The sequence below is a fragment of the Eptatretus burgeri genome, chromosome 17, assembly GCF_056783735.1.
Source record: "Eptatretus burgeri isolate ZD-2024b chromosome 17, Ebu_testis_v1, whole genome shotgun sequence".
NCBI lineage: Eukaryota > Metazoa > Chordata > Myxini > Myxiniformes > Myxinidae > Eptatretus > Eptatretus burgeri.
Window position 1 is genome coordinate 36201548 of NC_140977.1, and position 25000 is coordinate 36226547.

A 25000-nucleotide genomic window follows, 5' to 3' on the forward strand; every position below is an offset into this window, starting at 1 on the left:
TGCTTACTTGAGAAGAAGAAGAAGCCCACCATCAGAGAACTCCGCCTCATTTTTCTTCCAGCCGTGACGAATCGGCAGCACAGAATCGGGCAATTTTTACCCTCAACATGAATGCAATGTACGTACTGTATTTGAACAGCATCCTGACGTCAGGATTGTTTGGCTTTATTGCGGTGACAGCGTCAGCGTCGATCTCATGTATTCTCACGTGATTTAGTGTCGCCGCTTGATTTGCACAGGCTTTTGCTGGTGCAGTTGCACGGCCACAAAGAAAGCCTCCTCGCAATGGAGGAAAGAGTCACCATGAGCAGGCCTTGAATTGCCAGCGACGTTGCGACCTCGAGCTTGGGCGCCATTTTTATGTGAGTGAGCGGCGTCCGGTTGTTCTTGGTCCCCTGAAGCTGTTTTTGTGAGTTTGCCCGTTTTCGTCGATCTATGTGTCTGTTTGCTGGGTTGTTTTTTGTCCCCACCATTCGATTATTCCTGTATTATCTGAGTAGATGTGTTATTTACGGTTGAATCGTTGCTCGGACTATTTGAGGTGTATTTTTGTACGCACCTAATTTTTTTTTCCCTCTTCCTTCATTCCCTTGCCTCCCCGTGGTTCTAATTTTAAAAACCTGTTTGAGTGAAGTTATACGATTTCTCAGCTGATATAAGCTGTGTCGTGTGCTGAAGTAATAATAATAATTATTATTACTATTATTATTTATTTTCTGTTTCTGGTCGTCATCGTGGTGATTTGTTCTTGCTCTGGCAAGTCATGTACATTCTCCAGCGCTGTACTACTTGATTCCTTATAATGAAGTAAAACAGAATAAAAACGAATGATTTATTAAATCTAAGAGTTGGATGATTATGCATTAAAAAAATAATAATAAGGAAATGATGTGTGCACAACTATGTGATATATACGTATGTGACGTGATGTATACAGAGTCGAGGCTCGTGGAAGAGGGAGAACGCTGAACTGATCAAGACGCTGCGGAACAAAAGGAGAAGTTAGCGAGAGTGGGGTAACACCAACTGCAAGGTTGGGGGACCAAATTGGGGGAAACTTGGACAAGTATTGGGTGTGAAGTCGAATGGGAGACATGGATGGAGAAGGAAACTGTCAGGAATGAAAAACTGGGAATTGTGAAGGAGGTGGGCTTGGTGGTGGTGGTGGTGGTGGTGGTGCAGGTGGTGCGGTGCGGCGGTGGGGTTTGCGGTGTAACAGCGGAATGAAAGATCATGGTTTTGAAATGGTGGTGAACGGCTGTCTTGAAGACCTGGAGGGAAGAATGAGATTGGAGAGAATGTGGAAGTTGGTTCCACAGGTGGGGAGAAAAAGAGGGACAAATGAGTGGAGGTGGACCTTGTGCATCCTCCAGAAAGTTTGGGGAGGGGGAAGGGGGACAAAGCACGGACATAACAGAGGGTGCAAGACCAGAAAAGAGGTGGAAGCTCAAAGATGCACAGACCACTGTGTCACCCTACCAGTCCAAGCTGTGAATTATTTTATAATAAACCCTCACCATGACTGCAATACTTCAAGATGTGTGAATGCTTAATTTATTAAGTAACCATCGCAGTGTGTTCTAGGGATTATATGTGTGCAATTTTCACGTTTGTCACGGTGGATATGTTCTTCCATGAGCCTCGCCACTGGAGAGAAGACAAAAAACGGATGCACCAAAAATTTGATCCTATACCTTATGCTTTGCTCCCACGCATAGATCATATTTGATCCACCGAAGAGCGTGTACCTCCCCATCAGTGATTGTGATGTGTGCTGGTTGGATAGTCGAGAGGTGCTCTCACTACCCTCTGAGCTGTATCGCCTGGTTTTTAATGTCGGCCCAATTTAATCTGTGTGTGTCGTCCCTTGTCCCGTCTGCTAGCATTGTTTCCATCCATCCATCCATCCATCCATCCATCCATCTGGACCATACTCTGTGCAGATCGTTGGTGCTGCCTAAGCAGTTCTCCTTGGTTATTGGACGCAATCCTGGACAGGTCGCCACTCCGACACAGTATACCAGCAAGCTGGCACTCATTTTGCCGACCTCGGAAGGATGACAGGCAGAGTCAACCCCACCTGGTATTAATTCAACAGCCGAGGGGGATTTGAACTCAGGATCCAAGGATCCCATGAGAGTCTGGTGTTGGCACAGTGGTTAGGGCAGTGGCTTGGGATCCAAAAGGTCCTGAGTTCAAGCCCTGTTGGGCCACTGAATGAATACACCAGGGGGTTGACTCAGCCTGTCATCCTTCCGAGGTCGGCGAAATGAGTACCAGTATACTGGGCCGGTGCATACCCCGGTTAAAATAGGTGTACCATATCCCTGTGTCGTAAGAGGCAACCAGGGTTGTGTCAGGAAGGGCATCCGGCGTAAAACATGTGCCAAATCACTATGCGGATCATATGGATGATCCGCTGTGACGACCCCTAACAGGAGCAGCCGAAAGAAGAAGAAGAAGATCCAGGGATCCCAAGCCAACACAGGCATTAGCATTGTTTGGTGGACGTTAAAGATCCCACGGTATCCTTTGCAAAAAGTCATTAAGTTTTCACTCTTTAGCAAGAAAAATCGCTGGCACACTAAAATTGCAGCTCTAATCTGCAGTATTGCCACACTCTTGCAAGAACTGATGGAACCCCGTAGCCATGTGATGCATACAAACGAATGAGGAATTAATTTGTTGTAATTCCCAAAACCTGAATAGCAGTGTCCTGTACATTGTGGAATTATTTGCTGGTGACTTGAAAAGGTTGCTGTTTTTATTTATTTATTTATTTGTTTTGTGTATTTTCTCCCCACTTAACACCACCAAACCTGCTTTCTAATGATGCACAAACTTTGTACCATACCCATGCTTTCACCCACACGCTTCTGGTTTATCGTGGTTCATGGTGTTTTTGGTTGTTTCTTGTTTATAAATGCTATTTTTTTTTTTTGCAGGCATGCTGCAGGCATGATGGAGGATACAGTCTTGAAGCTCGAGGTTCCGAATGAGGAAACCGGTGTGGTCGGATCATTGAAACAAGGTGAGCAAGTTGCAGCTGCCACCGAGTTATTTGGCTTCCCCATACTCTGACGTATCCGTTGCAATGTAATTTTGTCTGGTGGTGAGTTTATTGTACAGTAAAACAAAGGTGCCATGTAAAATTTTTAAAAAACGTCAACTGATATTGTCAATAGTAATTGGATATACCACAGTACTTTTTTTACAGTCTCCAGAACGATCCACGTATTCCTGCCAGAGCTGTTGAGCTCTTTCAACCATCGCAAGAAAAAAATGCTCCCATTATTTTAAATTGTGTCCTCTTTTTACCATAAGTCTCTGTCCTCACTTATGAGCTTAAAAATCTCACTGCAGTCGAGGACTGTTCCAACACTTCGCAACCAGCTACTCTCGGCTATCTGTACTGTCTCATCGTTTTCGTAGTGCTGTCCTCTCATGTGATCTTTCGAGGGCCTGAACATATGGCAGTCCAAGGGGCTATGTCCGGTCTGTATGGGGGAGTCTGGAGCACTTCCCAGACATTATTTGAGATTTCCTCCAATGTCAGACTCGCAGTGTGAGATATAGTGTTGTCATGTTGAAAGAGGACAACTTTTTTCATCAGTTGCTTTTCCTGAATTGCATGTTTCAGTTTCTTGAGTGTATGATCGTGTTGCGAGCCACGTTGATGATTTCCCCTTTGGACAGGAAATCAACCAGTATGCATTCCTCGGCCAACCCAGAAGACGGTTCCTATAACTTTGCCAGCAGAGGGTATTCTGTTGGCCTTCTTTTTTTTGGAGATGTGGAGTGATGCTGTTCCATGATTTGCTGCTTGGTTTCTGGGTCAAAATGGTGGAACCAGCTTTCATCACCAGTCCCAATACAGAACAGGAAGTCAATGCCCTCCGCAGCATGTCATTGTAAGCAACTGTGATGACACATCCATATGTGTGTTTTGTGTTCCTCCTTAAGCAAATGGGGAACCCAATGATAACAAACTTTCCGATATCCCAAGGTCACGATCATCTCCTGCATGGCATGGTGTCCTATGCCAAACTGTGCTGATATCTCCAAAACCATCACCCTTCGGTCCTCACTGATGAGCGCATCAACTTTCTGCTCGGTGCGTTCAGTCGTAATGCTTCTCGGCCGACTACAGCCTAGCTGATGTCCGTGTTTCCATCTTTGTCGTGTTTCACCCACCTCTTACACTGCTGAAATCCATGCAGGCATCTCTGTACACCTTCCTCAATCAGCCGTAGATATCTGCAGCTAAGTTGTTCTATTTCACAAGGAATTCAATCACTGCACATTGGTGAAACGATATGTCGTTGACAGCCATTTTGTCACCATGGATTGTGGGAACACCATGCGCCAAGCCTGTATTATATTGGAGTGGATAAATCGATATATGTCGCTAATAACTCGTGTTCTACTATATTCGGCAGAAATGTGTGGAATCCACTGATGCTCATGACTTTTAGTATGGCCCTCGTATATAATAGGCTAATTCTGTCTCTGTCTGTCCCACCCTGAAACAGAAACACTCGTCGGAAAGAAAAAAAAATGAGGCAAAAAAAAAATGCTTCAAGTTAATCCAAACCTATAGGAAAAATATTTTTCAAAATTTTTTCATTAGAAATTTTTTTTTTGAATCTGGGCAGTGTATAGGCAACAGACCGCCACCTCAATATCTCCTGAAAACGTTTTTAAAATTATTATTATTTGATGTTAAGAAGTATATAACCTATTTTTGAGGTTTTTTCTTTGATGTTAAGTATATAACCTATTTTTGAGCTCTTTCAACCAGCACAAGAAAAGAGAATGCTCCCTTTTTACCTCCACCACCGAAGTTGAAGGAGGTTATGTTTTCACCCCTTTCTGTCTGTCTGTCTTTCTGTGTACAGGATATTTCAAAAAGTTGTGGACGGATTAGGATGAAATTGTGTGGACAGGTTCGGTGTGAAAAGGACGAATTGATTATATTTTGGTGAAGATCCGGATCCGACTACTAGAATTTTTAAAGTGATTCTTCACCATTGAGAGATGGGGCTCAAAAACGATATATAGCATGATAGTTCAAAACTGTATTGGGCCCAATATGTTCTCGTGGATCAGGTATTACAGGGCAGAGGTATGCGCTCTACCGAGTGTCCTAATTTTATATTGTGGTATTTTTACCACAGGCCTCTGCAAGTTATGCATAATTACATTCAAATTTGCATCTTTCCTTAAAGGATGCACCATGGGCTGGACAGTTTTTACTGTTTTTATTTTTAACTGAGGAAGCATCTGCAGGTCAGGAGATGCACGGTTGTACACTTCCATGCCTTCTTGCCCCGACTTGGTCATCTACTAAATGTTTTGCTCTTCAGGTGAACTAGTCGTGAAGCTTGACAAGGGTGATCGTTTAGTTGAAGATGTGCCAACATACAGCTGTGAGATTCAACCCCTAACCAAAGAGGAACCAGAAGACAGAACCTCTCCTTTCCTGATCGGTAAGGAACACACATTGCAACTGTGCTTGGTACGATTTCTGTTTTCACTGGTAAGGAAGCAAACGTGTCGATTGAGCGATTTGTATTTGATTCAGGGTTAAGAAATATATATATATATATATATATATATATATATATATATATATATTTAAATGGTCCCTCAATTGTTCGGGGGTAACATGCCTTTTACAGCTCATTAGGTGTGCGCACAACTTGGGGGAAATGGCCGTACTTTTTTTTTTGTTGTTAATTCTTTGGTGTGACTCGGCCGGTGTTCGAAGCGCTCTTTGAGTTTCTGCATTTTCAAGCACAACTTGAAGTGCTTGGGGGCAAGTGCCGTCCCTTCCCGGGGTACTCTGGGTACGAGCCATGCCACAACAATTGCGCTGCCTTTCTCAACACACTCGGCGGGGCTTTTCCGAAGGAGGAATTTCCTCCTCCCCATGGATGCCAACCTATGGGGATTGTCCATGCTGTTAACCTTTTAAATGCTGATTGTCAAGCAAGGACGTACCATTTTTTTATCCCCTGCCGCGTGGCGGAAGGGGGATATTGTTGTCACCCGGGTCGTCCGTCCGTCCGGCTGGCTGGGCGACAACATTTATAGCTGTGAGTGCGATAACTCATAAACTGTTCGCCATATCGATTTGAAATTCAAGTCACACATGTACCACCTGAAAAGGAAGAACCCTGTTGATCTTGGGCGTGGCCGGATCCAAGATGACCTACTGGGGCGGCCATCTTGAAAAAAATGTTTTTTGTAATAAATGGAAAACCGTTTATCTGATTTCAATTATTTTTGGTTACTACATTCCTCACCCCTGGGGAACCTTTTCAAGATGATGACCAAATGGTGTCTTGTTTCCAATTCACCTCCCTCATTATCTGGAATATGTATGACCTTTTTCATTCAATGGCGGGGGATTCCCCATCTCTGATGGTATATTTTGTTGTTGTTAATTCTTTGGTGTGACTTGTCCGGGGTTCGAAGCGCTCTTTGAGTTTCTGCTTTTGAAAAATATCTCGGGAGTTTCCACCTGGTTTTGTTTTGGCCGTGTGCACATGGGCAATTCCTGGGATTTATGAACATGACACCCCTCCCTCTCCCCATCTGAATTTTCGAATTGGTAGCATTTAATGGTTGAAATTGCTGTTGTAAATAGTTGCCACTTATAATTCTGTCTCGTGACAAACAGGAAGCCATAATGCATGCTTTACTTTCTCCAAGCTAATTCGCACCAACTGTTGCGATTGATTTTAGCCTTCACATCCTCAATGTTCTCGACTAGTACTACCTTGCCTTAGTCTCTGGTCAAGCTGATGACAAATGTTGGACCATTAGAAAGTTCTAACGATTTGTATGATTGTAAGTAGCTTTATTTATTTATTTATTTATTTTTTGTATACACTGTCGAGGCTCGGATGAGAGCTAACACACAGAACGTACAACAAGAGACAAGAGGGACCAGAGTGTGAAGGGAAAAAGAAAGTGTTGAACAGAGACATGAGATCTGTGGAAGGGAGAGGGATGGGGCGGGGTACGCAGGATAAACGAGATGGGCACTACAGGGATTTTCAGGTCCTTACACGTCAGGGACTTTTTCAGGAAAGAAAGAAGGGAATTTGAAGGTGGTGCGTTTGGGGTGAATTAGCGGGGGTATAAAAGATCATGGTTTTGGATGGGGGAAGAGAAGAGATGGTGATGAACAGCTGTTTTGAAGATCTTGAGGGAAGAGTGGGATTGAAGAGAGTGTGGGAGTTTGTTCCAAAGGCGGGGAAAAAAGACAAATGAAAGAATGAATTTTGAGCATTGATTCTTGATTTTGGTAGTTTTACCAGAAGGGAGTTGCTGGAGGACCTTGAGCACCTTTCAGAAGGGGTGGTGGGTGAGGCAGGAGAGGTTACTGTGGAAGACAGAAAGACCACCGACCTACCTGCAGTGAGAGAGTGAGAGACCCAAAGACTCAGCCTCATCACGGGAGATACCATTGATCCTAAATGCCTTGGTTTCCACAGCGTGAAGCCGAGAAAAGTGAGAGGCAGGAGCAACAGCCCTTGGGGGGTGGGGGGAGGCTGCGGAGGAAAGTACTCAATCAGGCTGCATTGTAACGTGATGGCCCATTTCTTGTTCTCATCCAAACCGCCGGTTTAGCACTCTCATCTAAACACAGGTTCAAATCCCACATTTTCAATATGTATTTGTCCATTGTCTGCTTGTTTCCTTGTATTCCGCATTGAAGTATCAAGCTGTTGTCTACTCGTGTCTTTGTCGTGCACTATGAGTTTAGATTTCAACCATTCTTAAGTGCATGTCTTAGCTCTCATACGAGCCTTGACAGTATATTGAAAAAACAAAGGGAACAATGGAAGAAAAAGAAATAAAAAAGTGTAACGTAGCATCAGTCACAAAAGTACGATTTTGAAATGTAGAATAAAACAATTCGTCGTCTGAAACTTGACAGTTATCATTTTCTTACTCCGAGTTCTGCTGCACCCAACGTATGAATAATGCTCCATCCCTTGATGTTCACATTTGTGTTGGTTAGGAGGTAACAAAATGTAACGTAGGTCACAACAGAAAGTATAAGAATGCTGAGCTGGTACTTGTGTCCAGGGTTCTGATCAAAATCCCAAGATGGCGATGCATATTACCCACAAAGCACTTCAGTTTTGGCGGTTCGTCTGAGCTACTTTTTGGTCACGGTTACAAATATTGGACGGTTCTCAGCTGAATCGTATCCAGGATCAACAGCAACCGACGATACATGTCGTCTCAACTTTCAAGATTTATATCTACAAGAGTCTACATGCTTAATATAATTGTTTGGAAAAGTAATAAAGTAAGTAGAAAAGTGGCCATTTATGCTGCTAGGACACAAATTTACACCTGCAGGTTTCCATTCATAAGTGCATGTCGTATTGTTGCGGATTTGGAAAACTATCGCACACAACATTCAGGTTCCTATAGCTCAGTTATATCGGTAAGTATGTGTTTTATAGATAGCTTCCTTCCCTTGTCTAGTGGGTGAATCAATGTAAATGCGCTGTGATTCATTTTAATAGTTAGGAGTTTTATCGGGATTCTGCAGAGAAGAACAACAACCCTCCCGCCCCGATATTCTAGCAGCGTAAACAAAAATGACGGTTAGAAGGATGCTGCAGAAAAGAACGACAATCCCGCACACCGGGGAGGGGGAGGATTGAGCGTGCCGGAGCGCATAAAAAGGAAAGAAAGGAGGAGTGAGCAGCGAGGAGAAGCGAAAGGAGAGAGGAGCCAGCAAGAGGCAAGTAAGAGAGAAGCCAGCCAGTGGGAAGTGAGGAAGGAGCGCTGATCATCCTGGAGCGCTCATCGTGTTGGAGCGCTCGTGTTGCGGGAGCGCTCGTCTCCGAAGGCCTGGACTGGTCTTGCCACTGCCGTCTGGAACGTCTTCTTCCTCCTCCTCCTCTTCCTCCTCCTGAAAGATCGAGCTTGAGAGGGACCATCCGCCGCCGGAGCCGGAAGGGTTGCGTGTCGTCGCCAGAGAGAACGGAGTCGAGGTTTAGGTGGCCGGGACGGGCACCGAACAGAGTCATCCTGAAGACCGCACGAGGCGGACAGGTCCAAGGTAGACCCTGGCCTTCAGCTCCACTATCCTCCGAGATGAAGGCCGAAATAAAGGAGCCAGCCACCACTTCTTTTGGGGTGTGTGTGTGTGTGTGTGTGTGTGTGTGTGTGTGTGTGTGTGTGTGTGTGTGTGTGTGTGTGTGTGTGTGTGTGTGTGTGTGTGTGTGTGTGTGTGTGTGTGTGTGTGTGTCTGTGTGTCTGTGGGCCCGTCCTCTAAGTAGTAAACTGTTGAGTGCTTTTGCCTGTACATCCGTGCATTTTCTGATATTCGGTTTAATTCTGCCTCCTACTTGCTCCCCTAATTCCCCCCCATTATTGTTGAATAAATACCCCAATTGTTAAATGTATCAGCTCGTTTTGTGTTTCTTTTATTGGTTCGACATGACGCGTGCTTGAGGATTAGTGTCGGTAAATTGTTCATTTGGTCCGGCTCGACTTTGGTAATTCCGCTCGGTTACGCCGGATCTGAGTCGGCGATAGCGACTCGATTCGGGCAAAGTCGGCCGAGGGTGAATTTCCCTGGTAGTTTGGATCACGTTGGTATTTAGGTAAATTGAAATTGGCAATCGACCCTACCCCACGTTGTCAATCTATTGGGGAGTTCGGTCCGATAGAGGACCCGTCGGCTCTGGAGTTATCTGGGGGACGACCTATACATTCCGGGAGATCGGTTGGGCCGACTTGCAGCTCCATCTAGCGGTCGTGCTCACAGCCGACGTCCGGCCCCGTAGCAATCTTCTTCTTCTTCTTCTTCTTTCGGCTGCTCCCGTTCGGGGTCGCCACAGCGGATCATCCGTATGATCCGCATAGTGATTTGGCACATGTTTTACGCCAGATGCCCTTCCTGACACAACCCTGGTCGCCTCTTACGACACAGGGATATGGTACACCTATTTTTAACCGGGGTATACACCAGCCCAGTACACTGGTACTCACTTCGCCGACCTCAGAAGGATGACAGGCTGAGTCAACCCCCTGGTGTATTAATTCAGTGGCCCAACGGGGCTTGAACTCAGGACCTTTTGGATCCCAAGCCGCTGCCCTAACTAACCACTGCGCCAACACCAGTCCGGCCCCGTAGCAGTATTTGCTAAAAAGTTTCTCCACGTGCAGATGGAGGATAACAGGTGCTTCAGCTGATCTTGCATTTCATGGACTTGATGAAAAATTGATTATTTTTTTTTCCTCCTCCTTTTGTTCAATTGTTGGTCATACTTGTTAAATTGTAAGGAGAGCGGGAGATGTGAAGCAGACGACAGGAAAAAAAAAACAAAAGTTTTCGATAAAATGGAAAAGCTTTCAAAAAAAAATAAAATGTATTGAACAACTTAATAACTGAAGGCCACACAGAATGCACTTAAAATAAATAAAAAAGACAGATGAAGGAAGGAAGTGTGGGGAACTTAACTCAGAGAAATATTCTGCCCAAAATCCTTGACGTCTAACAGTGCCAGTTTCAGCAAAGCAGTGTCGTGCTAAAACAAGCACAGGAGCCAGGTGTCCCTCAGACTCCACAAAGGAAAAAGGTCATCTGTCACAACCTGTTGAGCACATGCTGTACGTGGGAAATGACGTCCCTTCCTCAATGCCGAAGTTCATCCTGAAGCCATGCACTCGATTAGGAAACGATAGGTTTGGTTGAGCGTTTTTGTTTCAGAGGTGATATCTGTCACCAGTCACCAGGTCTGAAGGATTTTGTGACTTTCCTTGAAAAGGTTGGCACCAAATTGAAGCCTCAAGCAAAAGGCACCTTGCTTCTCCAGCGATGGAGGTGTTCGCTTTATTTTGCACACAATGTCCCAACGTGAAGATCGGGAAATCAAAATTTGCTGAACGTCGTCCAACATACTTCGGTCATCTCTGTGACAGGTTTCCACACAATGCTGAGTGTCCGTGCAAGTACCATGAAAATGTAATCTCTGTCATAAATGATCTTCATGGGAATTTAGAGAATTTTTCCAGTTATTCCCATAACCTCCCAGAAACGTTTCTCTGCAGTTTGGCTACCAGAAAATGCCGGCTGAACCAACGTCAACGCATGCATGGAAAATACTTCAAAGCAGTTTGCGTAGAGATTTGAAGCCGAGCCAAGTATTGCAAACCTGGTATGGTGTTTTTTTTGTTTTTTTTTGTGACATGATGGCGATGACAAACTGAGCAAGACAAACTGTCTTTTATCTATTCCTACTTTTTTCCCACCTTTGGAACAAACTCCCACACTCTCATCAATCCCACTCTTCCCTCCAGGTCTTCAAAACAGCCGTTCACCACCATCTCTTATCTTCCCCCATCCAAATCCTCGATCTTTTCTACCCCCCGTTAATCCACCCCAAACCCACCTCCTTCAAATTCCCTGCTTTCCTTCCTGAAAGTTCCTGTAGTGTCCATCTTGTTTACCCCGTGTACCCTACCCCATCCCTCTCCCTTCCACATATCTCCTAATGTCTCTGTTCCACACTATTTTGTGCTCCCTTCTCTCACCCCTCTTTGTTGTACGTTCTGTGTGTTAGCTCTCATATGAGCCCCGATGGTGTATCCAAAAAAAGACACTGGAAAAGGAAATGACAGTAGATATATATGATAGAACATATAGATTGGTTCCTCCTATGACTCCATCTTTCCTCTTTACTTCTTCGGGTTCCTTCTGATGACTCCAAAGCAGCATTTGTTTTTTCGTTTGTTATCTGTAGCAGTGTAGCACGATTCCATAGTTTCTCAAACATTGCTGTGACAAAAAGACAACAAACAGCTACATTCAAATGTGAGTGACAAATGGCTGGCCATGACTCCTTTTCTGCTCTTCTCCAAGTTTTTCTTTGCTTTTTAGAGAGTTATACTTGCACTTGTCAAGATGAGGTGCAGAATGCATCAAGTTGGTGTGTTCTCAGAGGCTCTGTGGCACTCGAGTACTATACACCCACAAGTAATCGTGTGAGATAGTTTTACTATTGCCAAAGGGACATTGCTGGCTCATGTTAACAGAGTGCTTGATTAAATTCCTTCAACTGTCAGTTTGGTCAAATGGGCTGGCATCTTTTTTTGAAAAGTGTTACATAGCAGCATCTCATCCTCTTGAAGCAAAGTCATAATTTTCTGGAATTACTTTTCAACTTCTGTTTGAAATTGCCTCGTTGTTGGTAGAGGGGGGGGAGTGTTGCATGACTTCTTTCGTACGCAGCACATGGCTGCGGGCATCATCATTTGCTGGGGGCGTTGCTGTGCCATCAGGTGCTTGTCCCCTGTAGGTTATAACCGGAGTTTGGATTTTGGCCTGGGTGCTGGCGATAGCTTGCCTACTCTTTGAGAAGGACAGAAGGTGCTGAAAAGAGGCTAGTGTGGATGAATTGCGGTCAAATCAAGAAAGCTTCAAGTGGTGAACAATACAGCGACCTTTGCTGTTAGCAGCCAAAGAGCCGTTAAATGTCTTGGTTGATGAGATTAAAATATCTGACTTGGATGAACGGGACCAGTCTCTGGACTCGTATGAAGCATTTACAGTTCAAGCACCTGCTGTGTTGGAATTGAATACCATATTCTCATTTAATTTATTGAAGATCTGGTTTTGCTTGTTCATACTTTGAGACCGGTTAATGTTTTTATTCTTTATTGGTACTGGTCTCAATATCTTTCTTGGTTCCTCCATTTTTATTCAGTATTGTTCCTAAATACACAAATGTTTCCACATCTCCAATCTAATTTCCATTCCAAAGCGGAGCTTCTTGAAGTTCAGTATTGAATCTCATGATCAGTCTAGTTTTGGCAACATTTAGTTTTAAACCCCATTTTCTTGCTTTTCTCCTTAAAGGATTTGTCTCTTCCTGAATCTTTCCAAACGACATTAACTAATCGCCGTGGTCAAAATCTTCTGGAACTTCATTGGCCATCATTTCGATACCCATTTCCTTTCTTTCGGTCATCTTTAACATTAGCCAATCTATTACTATTAGAAAACGAGTTGGTAAAAGTAGTCGTCCTTGCTTCCTACATGTATCAACTGGAAACGATGGTAACAGTTTATAATATAAATGGAGTTCAGTCTCGACATGCCTGCCTGCCTGCCGGCATGCGACTGACAGGAAACAATTGTCTTATAGGGGATGCCACTAATCAATCCCAATCTGCAAACAATGTGATACGGTTGAGTAAGGTGAAGATAGATGGGACAGTTTAAATTTGCATTAAAACAAAAACTCTTCGTCCTTCATCTTCTTCTTCACTTGATAACGGTGAGTCTCATTCAGTCCCGTTTCTCATATTGATTAGATTCAGAAAACGCTTGCTATATTCAATACTTTTTTTTTTCAACATTTCCATTTTATTCATTTAACAGTAATATTGTTGCGAATCTGGAAGCCATGAGCACACAACATACAGGTCCTATAGATCAGTTATGTCAGTAAGTACGTGTTGCCAGTTTGGGTCCCGTCCCTGGTCTAATGGGTAATTAAATGTTCCTGCGCTGTGGAGTTATTTTAATAGTCAGGTTTTTTCTTTTCGTTTTTATTTTTCCACCAACATCAACGCCGACCACACCGCATCACCCTCACCTTCACTTCGCTTCCTTCACCTCGTGCTGGCCGACGTCATGGTGGGCGGAGTTCAAGGAGGAGCCGCGCGGCTGCCCTCGACCAATCGGCGTGCGACGAGTGGGGTGACCGTCGCCTGGCCAATCAGATCCCGCGACAGGAGGAAAGGGCTCTGCGTGACGTCACCACACCCTTGGGCCAATCAAGGAGCTTGCCGCCCGTTTTGGCCAGTGAGAGAGACGAAGAGCGATTTTGCACGCCAAAACCACGTCGCGAGGAGGTGCCCCCCCCCTCTGAACAGGGGGGTATAATTATAGGCGCGGTCTGCTAGTTCGTCGTTGTTCTGGGTCTGGCTCGGTCTGCGCGTTCATCGTTGTTCTGGGTCTGGCGTGGTCTGCGTGTTCGTCGTTGTTCTGGGTCTGGCAAGAAGTGCACGCACGGGTTCTGGTTCTGGCAAGAAGGGTGAACATCTGCGCGCAGGGCGATTGAGTTCTAAAAGCGTCTGCGCACAGAGTGGTTGGTGCCAGAACGGGTCTTCTCCTGCCAGCTTTCGCCCTGCCAGCTTTCGCCCTGCCGACTTCGTTCGCTTGGATCGTCCGGATCGTGCTGGGGGTCCAGTTCTGCCCCGAAGACCTGGTCCTTGAAGACCGCACGAGGTGGACAGGTCCGAGATAGGCCTCAATAAAGAACATTTGGTCCGATTATTTTGGGTGTGTGCGTGTGTGTGTTTGTGGTGCCAGTCAGATAAGTAGTGAATTGTATGTGTTTTTTTTGCTTGTATACACGTGCATTTATTAATATTCGGTTTAATTCTGCTCTTGCGTGCTTCCCTCGTCCCCCAATTATTATTGTAAATAAACATCCCCATTTGTGAAATGTTTCAGCTCGTTCATGTCTATTCCTTCATTGACTTAGCCTGCTGCATGTTGGGAAATTAGCCAGGCCGTTGCCGTTGTAACGGGATATTTGGAACCGACGGATCTCGGCGATCAAACCGCTCAGATCGCACATGGTTCGAGTACGCTAAGCGGCTCGTTCTGTACGGGTGCCGTCGAGGGTGAATCTCGCCGGTAGTTTGGACCACGTGGGTATTTAGGTAAATTGAAATTGGCAATCGACCCTACCCCACGTGGTCTGTCTATTGGCGAACTTCGGTCCAATAAGGGACCCGTACTTTTCCGGAGTTTTCCGAAAAGGTACGATCTAAATGCCGGGCAATCGGTCGAGCCGACTCTACTGCTCCATCTGGTGGTCGTGCTCGCGGCCAACACCCAGCCCCGCAACAATATATCGCCCCATGAAACAGTATGTCTGATTATACACCACCTTTTGCTCCACTTGCAACACAGGTGAGAAAAGAATATGAAAATCTCTCTCTCTCCTTCTTTCGGCTGCTCCCGTTAGGGGTCGCCACAGTGGATCATGCGTATGATCCGCATAGTGATTTGGCACATGTTTTACGCCGGATGCCCTTCCTGACGCAGAAAAGAATATGAAAATAGCAGCTGATATTTGAATAATTTATTCACACGATTTTTAAAGGGTGAAAGTTAAATTTTCGCTTTGTGTACCCCTTCAAGTTCTCATGAAATACATTGCAGGCGAAGCATTCGTATAAGATTTTTACTTACGAAATCTAGAGATTTTGTAAGTATATCGATGACTTCCGTCATCTGTTTGTGTGTGTGTGTGTTTGTTTGTGGGCACGATAACTTGAGAACGGAAGAAGCTACCAATGCCAAATTACACCACATGATTCAGGAGGGTGATGGCTAGTGCTGATTAGATTTTGGTCAAAATCGGTCAAAGGTCAAGGTCACAGTGAGGTCAAACATCCAAAACATAACTCGAGAACGGAAGAAGCTACCAATGTCAAATTACACCACGTGATTCAGGAGGGTGGTGGCTAGCACTGATTAGATTTTAGTCAAAATCGGTCAAAGGTCAAGGTCACAGTGAGGTCAAACATCCAAAAAAGTTATAACTCGAGAATGGAAGAAGCTACCAATGTCAAATTACACCACCTGATCCAGGAGCGTGATGGCTAGCACTGATTAGATTTTGGTCAAAATCGGTCAAAGGTCAAGGTCACAGTGAGGTCAAACATCCAAAACATAACTCGAGAACGGAAGAAGCTACCAATGTCAAATTACACCACGTGATTCAGGAGGGTGGTGGCTAGCGCTGATTAGATTTTAGTCAAAGGTCAAGTTCACAGTGAGGTCAAACATCCAAAAAAAAGTTATAACTCTGAAATGGAAGAAGATACGAATGTCAAATTACACCACGTGATTCAGGAGGGTGATGGCTCGCGCTGATTAGATTTTGGTCAAAATCGTTCAAAGGTCAAGGTCACAGTGAGGTCAAACATTCGATTTTTGATGGTTTGGTACAGAATCATCAAAGAAACTTCTGGTTTGCGTCACTACCTTCTCTAGAAACAGCTTTTATTAGACAAGGTCAAAGGTCAAGTTGATGATTTCGTAAGTACCAGTCTATGACTGCTTGTTTATAATTTTCATTATCTTTTCAGGTAATTCGTATTCATTCAACAATTTCCATAAAGACTCTCGATGAACACTATCAAAAGCTTTTTCATAAAATTAACATATAACAGATTTTTTCATTCTACTGACTGATGATCTACAAAGACAAAAATCTGATCGCTGCAAGATTTTCCCTTTCTGAAATCAGTTTGTTCTCTTAACAACTTGTCGATTTACTTCTTGTATCCCACTTTTGATGCCACTGAACGTAAGGTTATTTATACAGGACTTTCAAAATAATGTATGAATGCTAAACGAAGCCTTCTGCGCATGCGCCTTGTGTGTGTTCACACTGACTCGTTTCTGCTTGCCGGACACTTTTAACCTGCCATTGCTAGCACAATATATATAATCAATTAGACAGTTCAACATTTTTTTCAGTATTTAGATGAAAGACTGGCAATTTCACAGTGGTTAACCAAAATTGTTCTGTTCCTGAATAGGAAATACAAGAAATACCCATCGGATGAGACTGAGAGATGTTTATTTCCAATAATTGCCTGTTAATGCAAGCGAGCGACAGCTCACTGCATGACGGCATTGGGGCAAAGCCTTCGGCACCCCCACTCTTTGATGATAGGAGCAAAAGCACGGGGTAACCTTCCCAGGTCAGATTGCTGTGGTGTGCTGTCCCTTTGGGAGGGTGCCTGGAATGTCCTATCTCAAAGAGAAGATGATCACCTGTCTCTGTTATCATCTGAGTGCAAGTATTTGAACATCGATATTGCAGCACTCTCTGAGGTTTGGAGACCAGATGGTGGCGAAATCATGGCGGTCCGTTACACCTACGATTGCTCTGGTCGCTCTGATGGTTACCATGCCCAAGGAGTTGCTGTAGCTGTGTCCAATAAGCTGACTCCAATGATAATTGAGGCAACACCGGTCAACGAGCGTATTATGAGACTAAGGATTCGTCACTCCTTGGATGTCGTTTCCCTGGTCTCTGTATATGCTCAGACTGAGGCAAGTGATCTCACTGTGAAGGACACATTCTATGCCATGCACAATTCTGTGGTTGATCAGTGCCCCAGGCGATTATACTCTTCTCGTCTTGGGGGATTTCAATGCATCGACTGGAACTGATAGAGATGGTTATGAGACATGTGTTGGTCCCATGGGTCTGGAGTTGTGAACCAGAATAGCACTAAGTTTGTTGACTTTGCAAGAAGTCATGGACTTAGGGTGGCTGGTTCATGGTTTCATTGTCCACAGGCTCATCGCTGGACTTGGTATTCCAGCACTGGTAGTGTGGCAAAGGAGATTGACCATGTGCTCGTTGATGGTCACTGGAGGGTGATCCAGAACTGCAGGGTCTACCGGAGTGCTCAGTTCCTCAATACCCACCACAGGCTTGTGGTAGCAACTCTGAAGTTGCAGCTTAAATCTGGGAGAATGGGACCATCCCAGCCTAGGCTGGATGTTCGTAAGCTCAAGGATGAGAGGCTAGCTGAGGAGTTTGTGAACAGGTTGAATTGGGATTTGGGGGGGGTGGTCTGGGTGCTTTGGGGAATCCCAAAGGGTTGTGGAGTGCTTTCAAGACCACCATCCTTGACGTTGCCCATGGATATCTTGGGACTCACCATGGGTGAAGAAGAATTTTGTCTCTGAAGGGACACTGGATACGAATGACCAGTGTCGCAGGGCCAGGCTTAATGGCAGAGCTGAGCTGTTCAGGGAGTTGAGGCGTAAAATTATACGTGCGCTGAGGATGGAGAAGAAGGCCTATGTGCGAGGAATCTGTCAGGGGGTAGAACATCCCCTGTGGTCAAGTGATTCTTGTCCTGCTTACAGGGGAATTTGAGCATTGTGTTCCTCCAAGCCAGTCCCTCAGTGCACTGCAGTTGGAGCGGAGGGTGGTGTGTTCTTGACAGAGGAGTCCGAAGTGAAGGTTACTTTGAGTGGCTGCAACAGGCTGATTCACCAGCTTTTGAGTTGGATGTCAGAGGTGTTACTATCCTCATTGCTGACCCTCCAATTAACTGTGATCCACCTTTGTTTGTGGAAACACAGGCTGCGGTGAACCGTTTGAAATGGGGGTAAAGCTCCTGGGATTTGTGGCATCCATGCTGAACTTCTCAAGGCTGCTGGAAATGCTGCACTCATGTCGTTGTGTGCAGTTCTGTGCTCTGCCAGGAACACAGGCATAATCCCAACTGATTGGAAGAGGGGTCTTGTTGTCCCTCTCTGGAAAGGACTGCAACACCTACCGAAGGGTGATGCTTCTCTCAGTGCTGGGAAAGATCTTTGCTCGGATAATTCTTGATTGGGTTCGCCACCATCTGCTTCAGCACTACCATCCAGAGCAGTCAGGTTTCATGCCAAAGAGGTCAACGATTGACTGTATCTTTGCTCTTTGGGTCCTCACCAAATGCAGATGAGAGTTTCGGCATGGGCTGCTTGCAGCCAATGTTGATCTCTGTAAAGCGTTTGATTCGGTGAATCGGGATGCCCTCTGGAAGATTCTTGGTCTTTGCGGGGTGCCACCAAAATTGATTAATCTGATGTCTGAACTATACTCTGGAACTGAGAGTGCTGTGGGATGTGGTGATACCATCTCTGACTTATTTCCAGTTGTTACTGGAGTTCGGTAGGAGTGTGTACTGCCCCTCACACTTTTCAGCACTTGTATGGACTGGATGCTGGGGAGGATGTCAGAGAGATCAAGCCGTGGTGCATCGTTTGGGAATGTCAAGCTCTCTGACCTTAATTTCACACACGATGCAGTCATCATTGCTGAGACTCTTGATATCCTTTTGGGGGCCCTCAAGGTTCTGAATGAGGAGTCGGTGCCTTTGGGATCACGGTTTTCCTGGGTCAAGATCCAGGCTTTCAATGACGTATTGGATGCTGCTATGTTGTCTGTACCTGCTTGTGGTGAGGATGTTGAGGTCATTGAGAGATTCGCTTCTCTTGGCAGTGATATTCATGTCTCCAATGGCTGTGAGCCAGAAGTCAATAGATGTCGGTCTGCACTGGGGCGTTGTGGATTCACTGGATCATGGGGTGTAGCATTGTCTGTACCTGTGCGGGAGGACGAAAATCCAAGTCTTGAAGTCATTCGTGCTTCCAGTTTTGCTCTACAGATGTGAGACTTTGACTCTGACCAGGGATCTGAGATGGAGACTTAATTCCTTTGGTACCAGGTCTCTTCGGAGAATCCTTGGCTATCGCTTGTCGGACTTTGTATCCAACAAGCTGCTGCTGAGAGAGACTCAAATGAGATTTGTTACCTGTATCATCCATGAGCATCAGCTGCGGCTGTATGGACATGTGGCTCGTTTTCCTGATGCTGATCCTGCTCACCAGATGCTCTCAGAGATGGAACCTTGTGAATGGAGGTAGCTAATGGGCTGACCACATGTCTCGTGGTTGCAGCAGGTTGATCAACATCTCATGGAATAGGGGATGGGCCAGGCATCTGCCTGGGGGGTGGCCAGACGGAGGCCCCTGGAGTACCGGCGGAATGTCGACGCAGAGATGTGCTGCTCCATTACATGCTCCCATACCTGACCTCAACCTGAAGCTGATCAAATACAAACCTATCATTAATTGCTCATAAATCATTCATGAATCTAAAGATGCTTCCACTCCTTCACACAGTAAGTTGTTTGTTTCTTTCTACTCGTGTTCTGAACCCAACACATGTGCACGAACAATTTGGCATAGAAAGGGGCAGGATCTGAATCCATGTGTATCCCCACTGTCTGCTGGAGTATCTTGTTGCCTGTCATATTTAAAGAAACTGTTGTTTAAGAGTAATCTCATACTTTCTTTATGTTTCTTTTTTGAAATACTCCATGAATATTGATTTTCCTTTGCAGAACAGTTTGGCTTTTTTTTGTTGTTGTTGCTAAACTTTAATTTTACACTTTATTTCTTCCTGCAAATGCTTTATCCACCGCTCTGTCCAATGCGGTTACAAGCTTGTCATGTGGAATGTTTGTGTGTTATGTGGAAAAATCAGAAGTTGAAAAACATTTAGCCCTCCTCCTTGTTATTAATAGTACTAGTAGATTACCCATCCCAAGGACGGGTGGCAGAGGTGGTGGTGGTCACATGATTTTGTTGTCCTTCGCAGTTCGGAGAGCTTCAGTCATGATTTTGTTCCTATTTGGCGTGCCATTTTTTCCCGAATGATGCGTTGATTCCTGAGTGGCTTTTATGGGGTTGTAATTGATGATAGTCACAGGAAGACACCGAATATGTTGTCACGGCATTTTTTTTTGAAAATGTAGTTCAGTCACAGGCAATAATGAGTGAGTCTGTACATTTTCGCTTGTGAGCTAAAAAGTATAGCGATCCAGTCATGTATACTAAGTACAACAGAGCTGAGTTTCATGGACCGGTGACGCTTCGTCTTGGAGGAGATAACAAACACTTGGCTCCATTAGAGTAAAAACCTGCCGTCACTGGTTTGTTCAGTGGTAAGCACATGAGCGGACTGGACCAATCATGTTCAGTGATGTACCTCAGAATGCATAGCTTATACTCAACGGCCTCGGCTTCATTTTTTGACCCCCCCTAAATTTTTTCTCATTCGCTCGTGATAGCGAGCTAAAAAGTATAGCGATCCAGAGTCATGTAAACTAAGTACAATATAACTGAGTTTTGTGGAGCATTGACACTTCTCCGAGGAGGAGATAATAAACACTTAGCTCCATTATCGTCTCGATGTATATATGGGACTTTCAATTACAGGTTTAGAATTATTAATGATCCAGAATTTTTACTACCAGAATATAACTTTGCCTTTTCATGGAAGTTTTTTAAAACTTTTATAAATCAGTTTCATCGCCCTTGTAAAGGCCCAGTCACACCTTGACGTTTTAGCCAGCAATGGCAACGTATTAAAATGTATGTAAAACGCTGGCTTACGTTGAACTTTTGACGTTTTTTTTTTTAAAGATTCGGACGTATTCTTAACGACTTGGTCTTATGCATAACGTATTAGTAACGGACACAGAACGTTTCGTTGTGTTATAGATAACTTATACCAACGAATGCTGAACCTGTTGTCGGCCTTCACAACCTATGCCCAACGATAGTCTAACTTATGCATAGCGCGCTGCACGCATCGCCGACGATGATGTGGCGTAGGTTATGAAAAGGCTGCCGCACAACGATTCAAATCATAACCGCCGCAGAAATGGAAGTGTCAACATCGCAGTCACACCTTGGCGATCTTGCCAGCGTATGCCGACCTCTGAAAAATGCGTCTAAAATGCTGGCGCACGTCGAATACGGTATGGGTAAGTTTGGTATGCGTGAATAGAACGCTAAAGTACGCTATCATATGTCGTAGTAAGTGGAGTACATCTTGTAATTTTGAACATGTTGAAAATTTTATGACGTACTTGCCGTATGACACACGCTCCGCATGCGATGGGAAAAAGTTGTACGCACGATATGTGATCGTTGACACACGTTACTTGTAAGGTGCTCATAAGTCGAAACACGTCAAGGTAATGGTTAGCGTCAGTGTTCCAGACTCCCGTTTTTTTTTTTTTTTCTTCGGTATGACTGTGTTCAGTGTACAGTGCGGTTATGATTTATATCGTTGAGCAGCAGCCTATTAATTATATTATATTATAACCACACTCGAAATCGAAGTGTCAAAATCACCATCATACCGAAGGAAGTAAGAAAAAAAAAACCAGGGAGTCTGGAACACTGATGCTAACCATTACCTTGATGTGTTTCGACTTATGAGCACCTTACAAGTAACGTGTGTCGATGTGTGTCACCGATCGCGTAACGTGAGTACAACACGCAACTCATAGGTTAGAAATAAGTTTCGGGTACGCTAAACATTACCTTGACGTGTTTCGACTTATGAGTAACTCACAAGTAACGTGTGTCAACGATCGTGTGACGTGCCTACAACTAATGGCCAGCGTTATGCGGAACGTGTGAGTCATACGCTGGCATAAGTCTTAAAATTTCAAGCATGGAAAATTTGAGGACAACCGAAAAGTACAACGTTTAAAGCCAGCGTACAACGACGTATGGCAGTGTTTTTCAGCGTGCTCTCAATGTTATCAAAACTTACCCATAACGTATTCGACGTGTACCAGTGTTTTAGACAAATTTTCCAAAAATCGGCAGAAGCTGGCTAAAACGTCAAGGTGTGACTGGGCCTTAATACTATGTGACAATGTAATACTACCTGTAATACCACCTAGCAAACTGCATTCTGCACTTGTGATGATGAACCTCATCTTGCAAGGGTTTTGTGTATTTTTTGGGATTCATTAAATGAATGGTAATTTATGGTGTTTATTTGGAACTAAGTTTTCCTGCTTTTCTGTGATTTTTATATGGTGCTGTATCGTCTATTTTATTATCGTTTCTTATTTTGTTGGTCTCTGAGAGTCCAATCTCTGAGGCAGATTTTTTTTTTCCAAAATTGTTTGAATGTTGAATGTTTTGCGTACAAATGCAATATTATTATTTTCTTTGTCAATTGGAACAATAACATCTTGTTTTTGAAGCTGTTTTAAATAATCACACGTCTCCGGATTGTTTAACATTGCCTTCGGATTATTCGTTCAAACTTTTCTTTTCAAATCAACAATTCTCCTTTTTACATGTTTCTCGACCTCCTCCAACCATGAAACCATTTGTTTGTTTGGTATTTTGTGTTTATCAATTTGTTCTCTCATCCATTCCGTCAGTCCTGGTATTGTAAGTTCCATTGCTTTATTCCAGTTAATCCTTTTTTTTCTCTCTCTATAATTTGGTCCTTTTTTAAGCAAGGCATGCAATTTTCTATCTTTCACGACTCTGAGATCAACTGTGAGAATGTGTTTATGATGTGGATCTTTAACTATGGAATGTTCACAACTGCAATGATGTGTGTTATTTAAATGTTGTTCTTTGTCTGTTGATTGTACTGTTTCCTTGTAGTTGAACATTTTTTCCCATTACTGCATTTCGTGAAGTGTACACAACCTTTGGTGTCTCTCTTTCTCTTTCTCTTTCTCTTTCTCTCTTTCCTCCCCCCCCCCCCATTGTTTCTGGGAGTTTACCCCACACTTCCTTCTTTTGTAGTATTTTCTCGATATTGATCGTTTCCACCCCTTTGTTATCAAACATAATTTTGATGATGTCATTATCTTTTCTATGATTAACTTCTTTCAGTTTCTCTTTGTAACGTCTATGGTCAATTATGTCCAGAATTGCTTCCATGTGTTTAATATAAATATATATATATATATATATATATATATATATATATATATATATATATATATATATATATATATATATATATATATATATATCTCCTCTCTCTCTCTCTCTCTCTCCTCCTTTTAGCAATAGATGCAAAAATGTAGTATAATTTCTCCCAGGGTTTCTGCGCATGCCTCCTGAGCATTTTGGAACAGATTATGTTGTTTTGAAAGTCGTGTATTGCTGCAGTTCCCGAAGCTTCCCTGTTTTTTTTTTTGTTTGTTTTGTTTTTTTCAGAATCATCTTTATAATAATCCTTTCAGCCATTTTTCCAGTACTTTCTTCATCCCAGATTTTTTTTTTGTTTTAAAAAAAAAAACATCTTTTATAGAGCTTTTCCTGTATTATGGAGGGGGTATTACAAGTCGTTAATACATGCCAATTCTGGGGGGAATCATACCCCCATTTACATTCATATATGTAAATGTGTTTAAAGGAGTTTCACGAAAAATGCATGGAAAATACCTCAACAGTTTATGAACTCCCCCCCCCTAATACGCGAAAGGTAAAATCGATGTTTTTTTTTGTTGTTGTTTGTTTCTTTTTTCAACTTGCAACATTTTTATCTCCAGATAAACAGCTGACTGTATCCTCAATAGGTGTATGCTAATTGCTTCCTTTAAATGAAGAGCTTTCCTTGACTGTGTGGCCGTCTGCATTGGAAACATGGTGTGCATGTGCACGCACGTGCTTGTGCTTGTGTGTACAGAGTTGGAAGTGCAGTTGGATTGGCCAGAGAGCAGCAACACAGAGAACGATCCAAACACTACCGAAAATGTTCAAAGCTGTCATCTTTACTGTAAGCCCACGGAAGCGCAGCCGACGCAGACCGTATTGATTTTGGTCGGTGACACAGATGCGGGAAATGATCGAGAGTGCAATGTGCCCAGTGTGATTTGTAAAAGCAAGCCTTCCTTGTTGAAATACACGAAGAGCCACTCGTTTCAAAGAATACCGAAGCAGTTGTATTACACCAAACACAAAAGACCCTTTAAGTGTAAGGAATGCAAAAAGAGCTTTATACGTGAATTTCATCTTGCCTCTCATATGAGAAGTCATGCTGGTAAGAAGCCCTTTGAGTGTGAGGAGTGTGGAAAGGGTTTTCTGCACAAAACCAGCCTCAGGTTGCACACGGAGAATCACACAGGTGATTTCAGCTCCAGGCCTTACAAGTGCACAGAGTGCGGGAAGGCATTTCCAAACAAATCGAGTATGACCGTACATATGCGGTACCACACGGGAGAAAGGCCTTACAAGTGTGAAGAATGTGGCAAGGCCTTTCACGAGAGATCGAGTCTGCTGAAGCATGTTCAGTGCCACGCTGGAAAAACGCCTTTTGAATGTGGTGATTGTGGGAAAAGTTTTCTTTGTAAAGCCACCCTCACATCTCATGTTGAACAACATACCGGTAACTTTCGTCCCAGGCCCCACAAATGCATGCAGTGTGGAATTGCCTTTCTGAAAAAATCGAGCCTGTTTGCGCATATGAGGATACATACAGGTGAACGGCCTCACAAATGTGAGGAATGTGGTAAAGCTTTTCACCTGAGGTCCTACCTGTTGAAACATGCTGTTTGTCACAGTAATGAAAAACCATTTGAA

The 25000-nt window shown here is 43.9% G+C and overlaps 1 protein-coding gene across 1 annotated transcript in view; it reads left to right on the top strand.

The window, feature by feature from the left end:
• The first annotated feature begins 98 nt into the window (after positions 1 to 98).
• LOC147009749 (uncharacterized) overlaps positions 99 to 25000 on the top strand; it is a 25892-nt gene continuing 990 nt past the window's right edge. The window contains exons 1-5 of the mRNA XM_085860816.1: positions 99 to 118; positions 240 to 409; positions 2946 to 3031; positions 5367 to 5489; positions 24108 to 25000. The exon at positions 24108 to 25000 is cut by the window's right edge and continues 990 nt beyond it. Of these exons, the coding sequence (XP_085716942.1) occupies positions 2959 to 3031; positions 5367 to 5489; positions 24108 to 25000 (1089 nt within the window). The 5' untranslated portion in view covers positions 99 to 118; positions 240 to 409; positions 2946 to 2958. The remainder of the gene's footprint in view (positions 119 to 239; positions 410 to 2945; positions 3032 to 5366; positions 5490 to 24107) is intronic.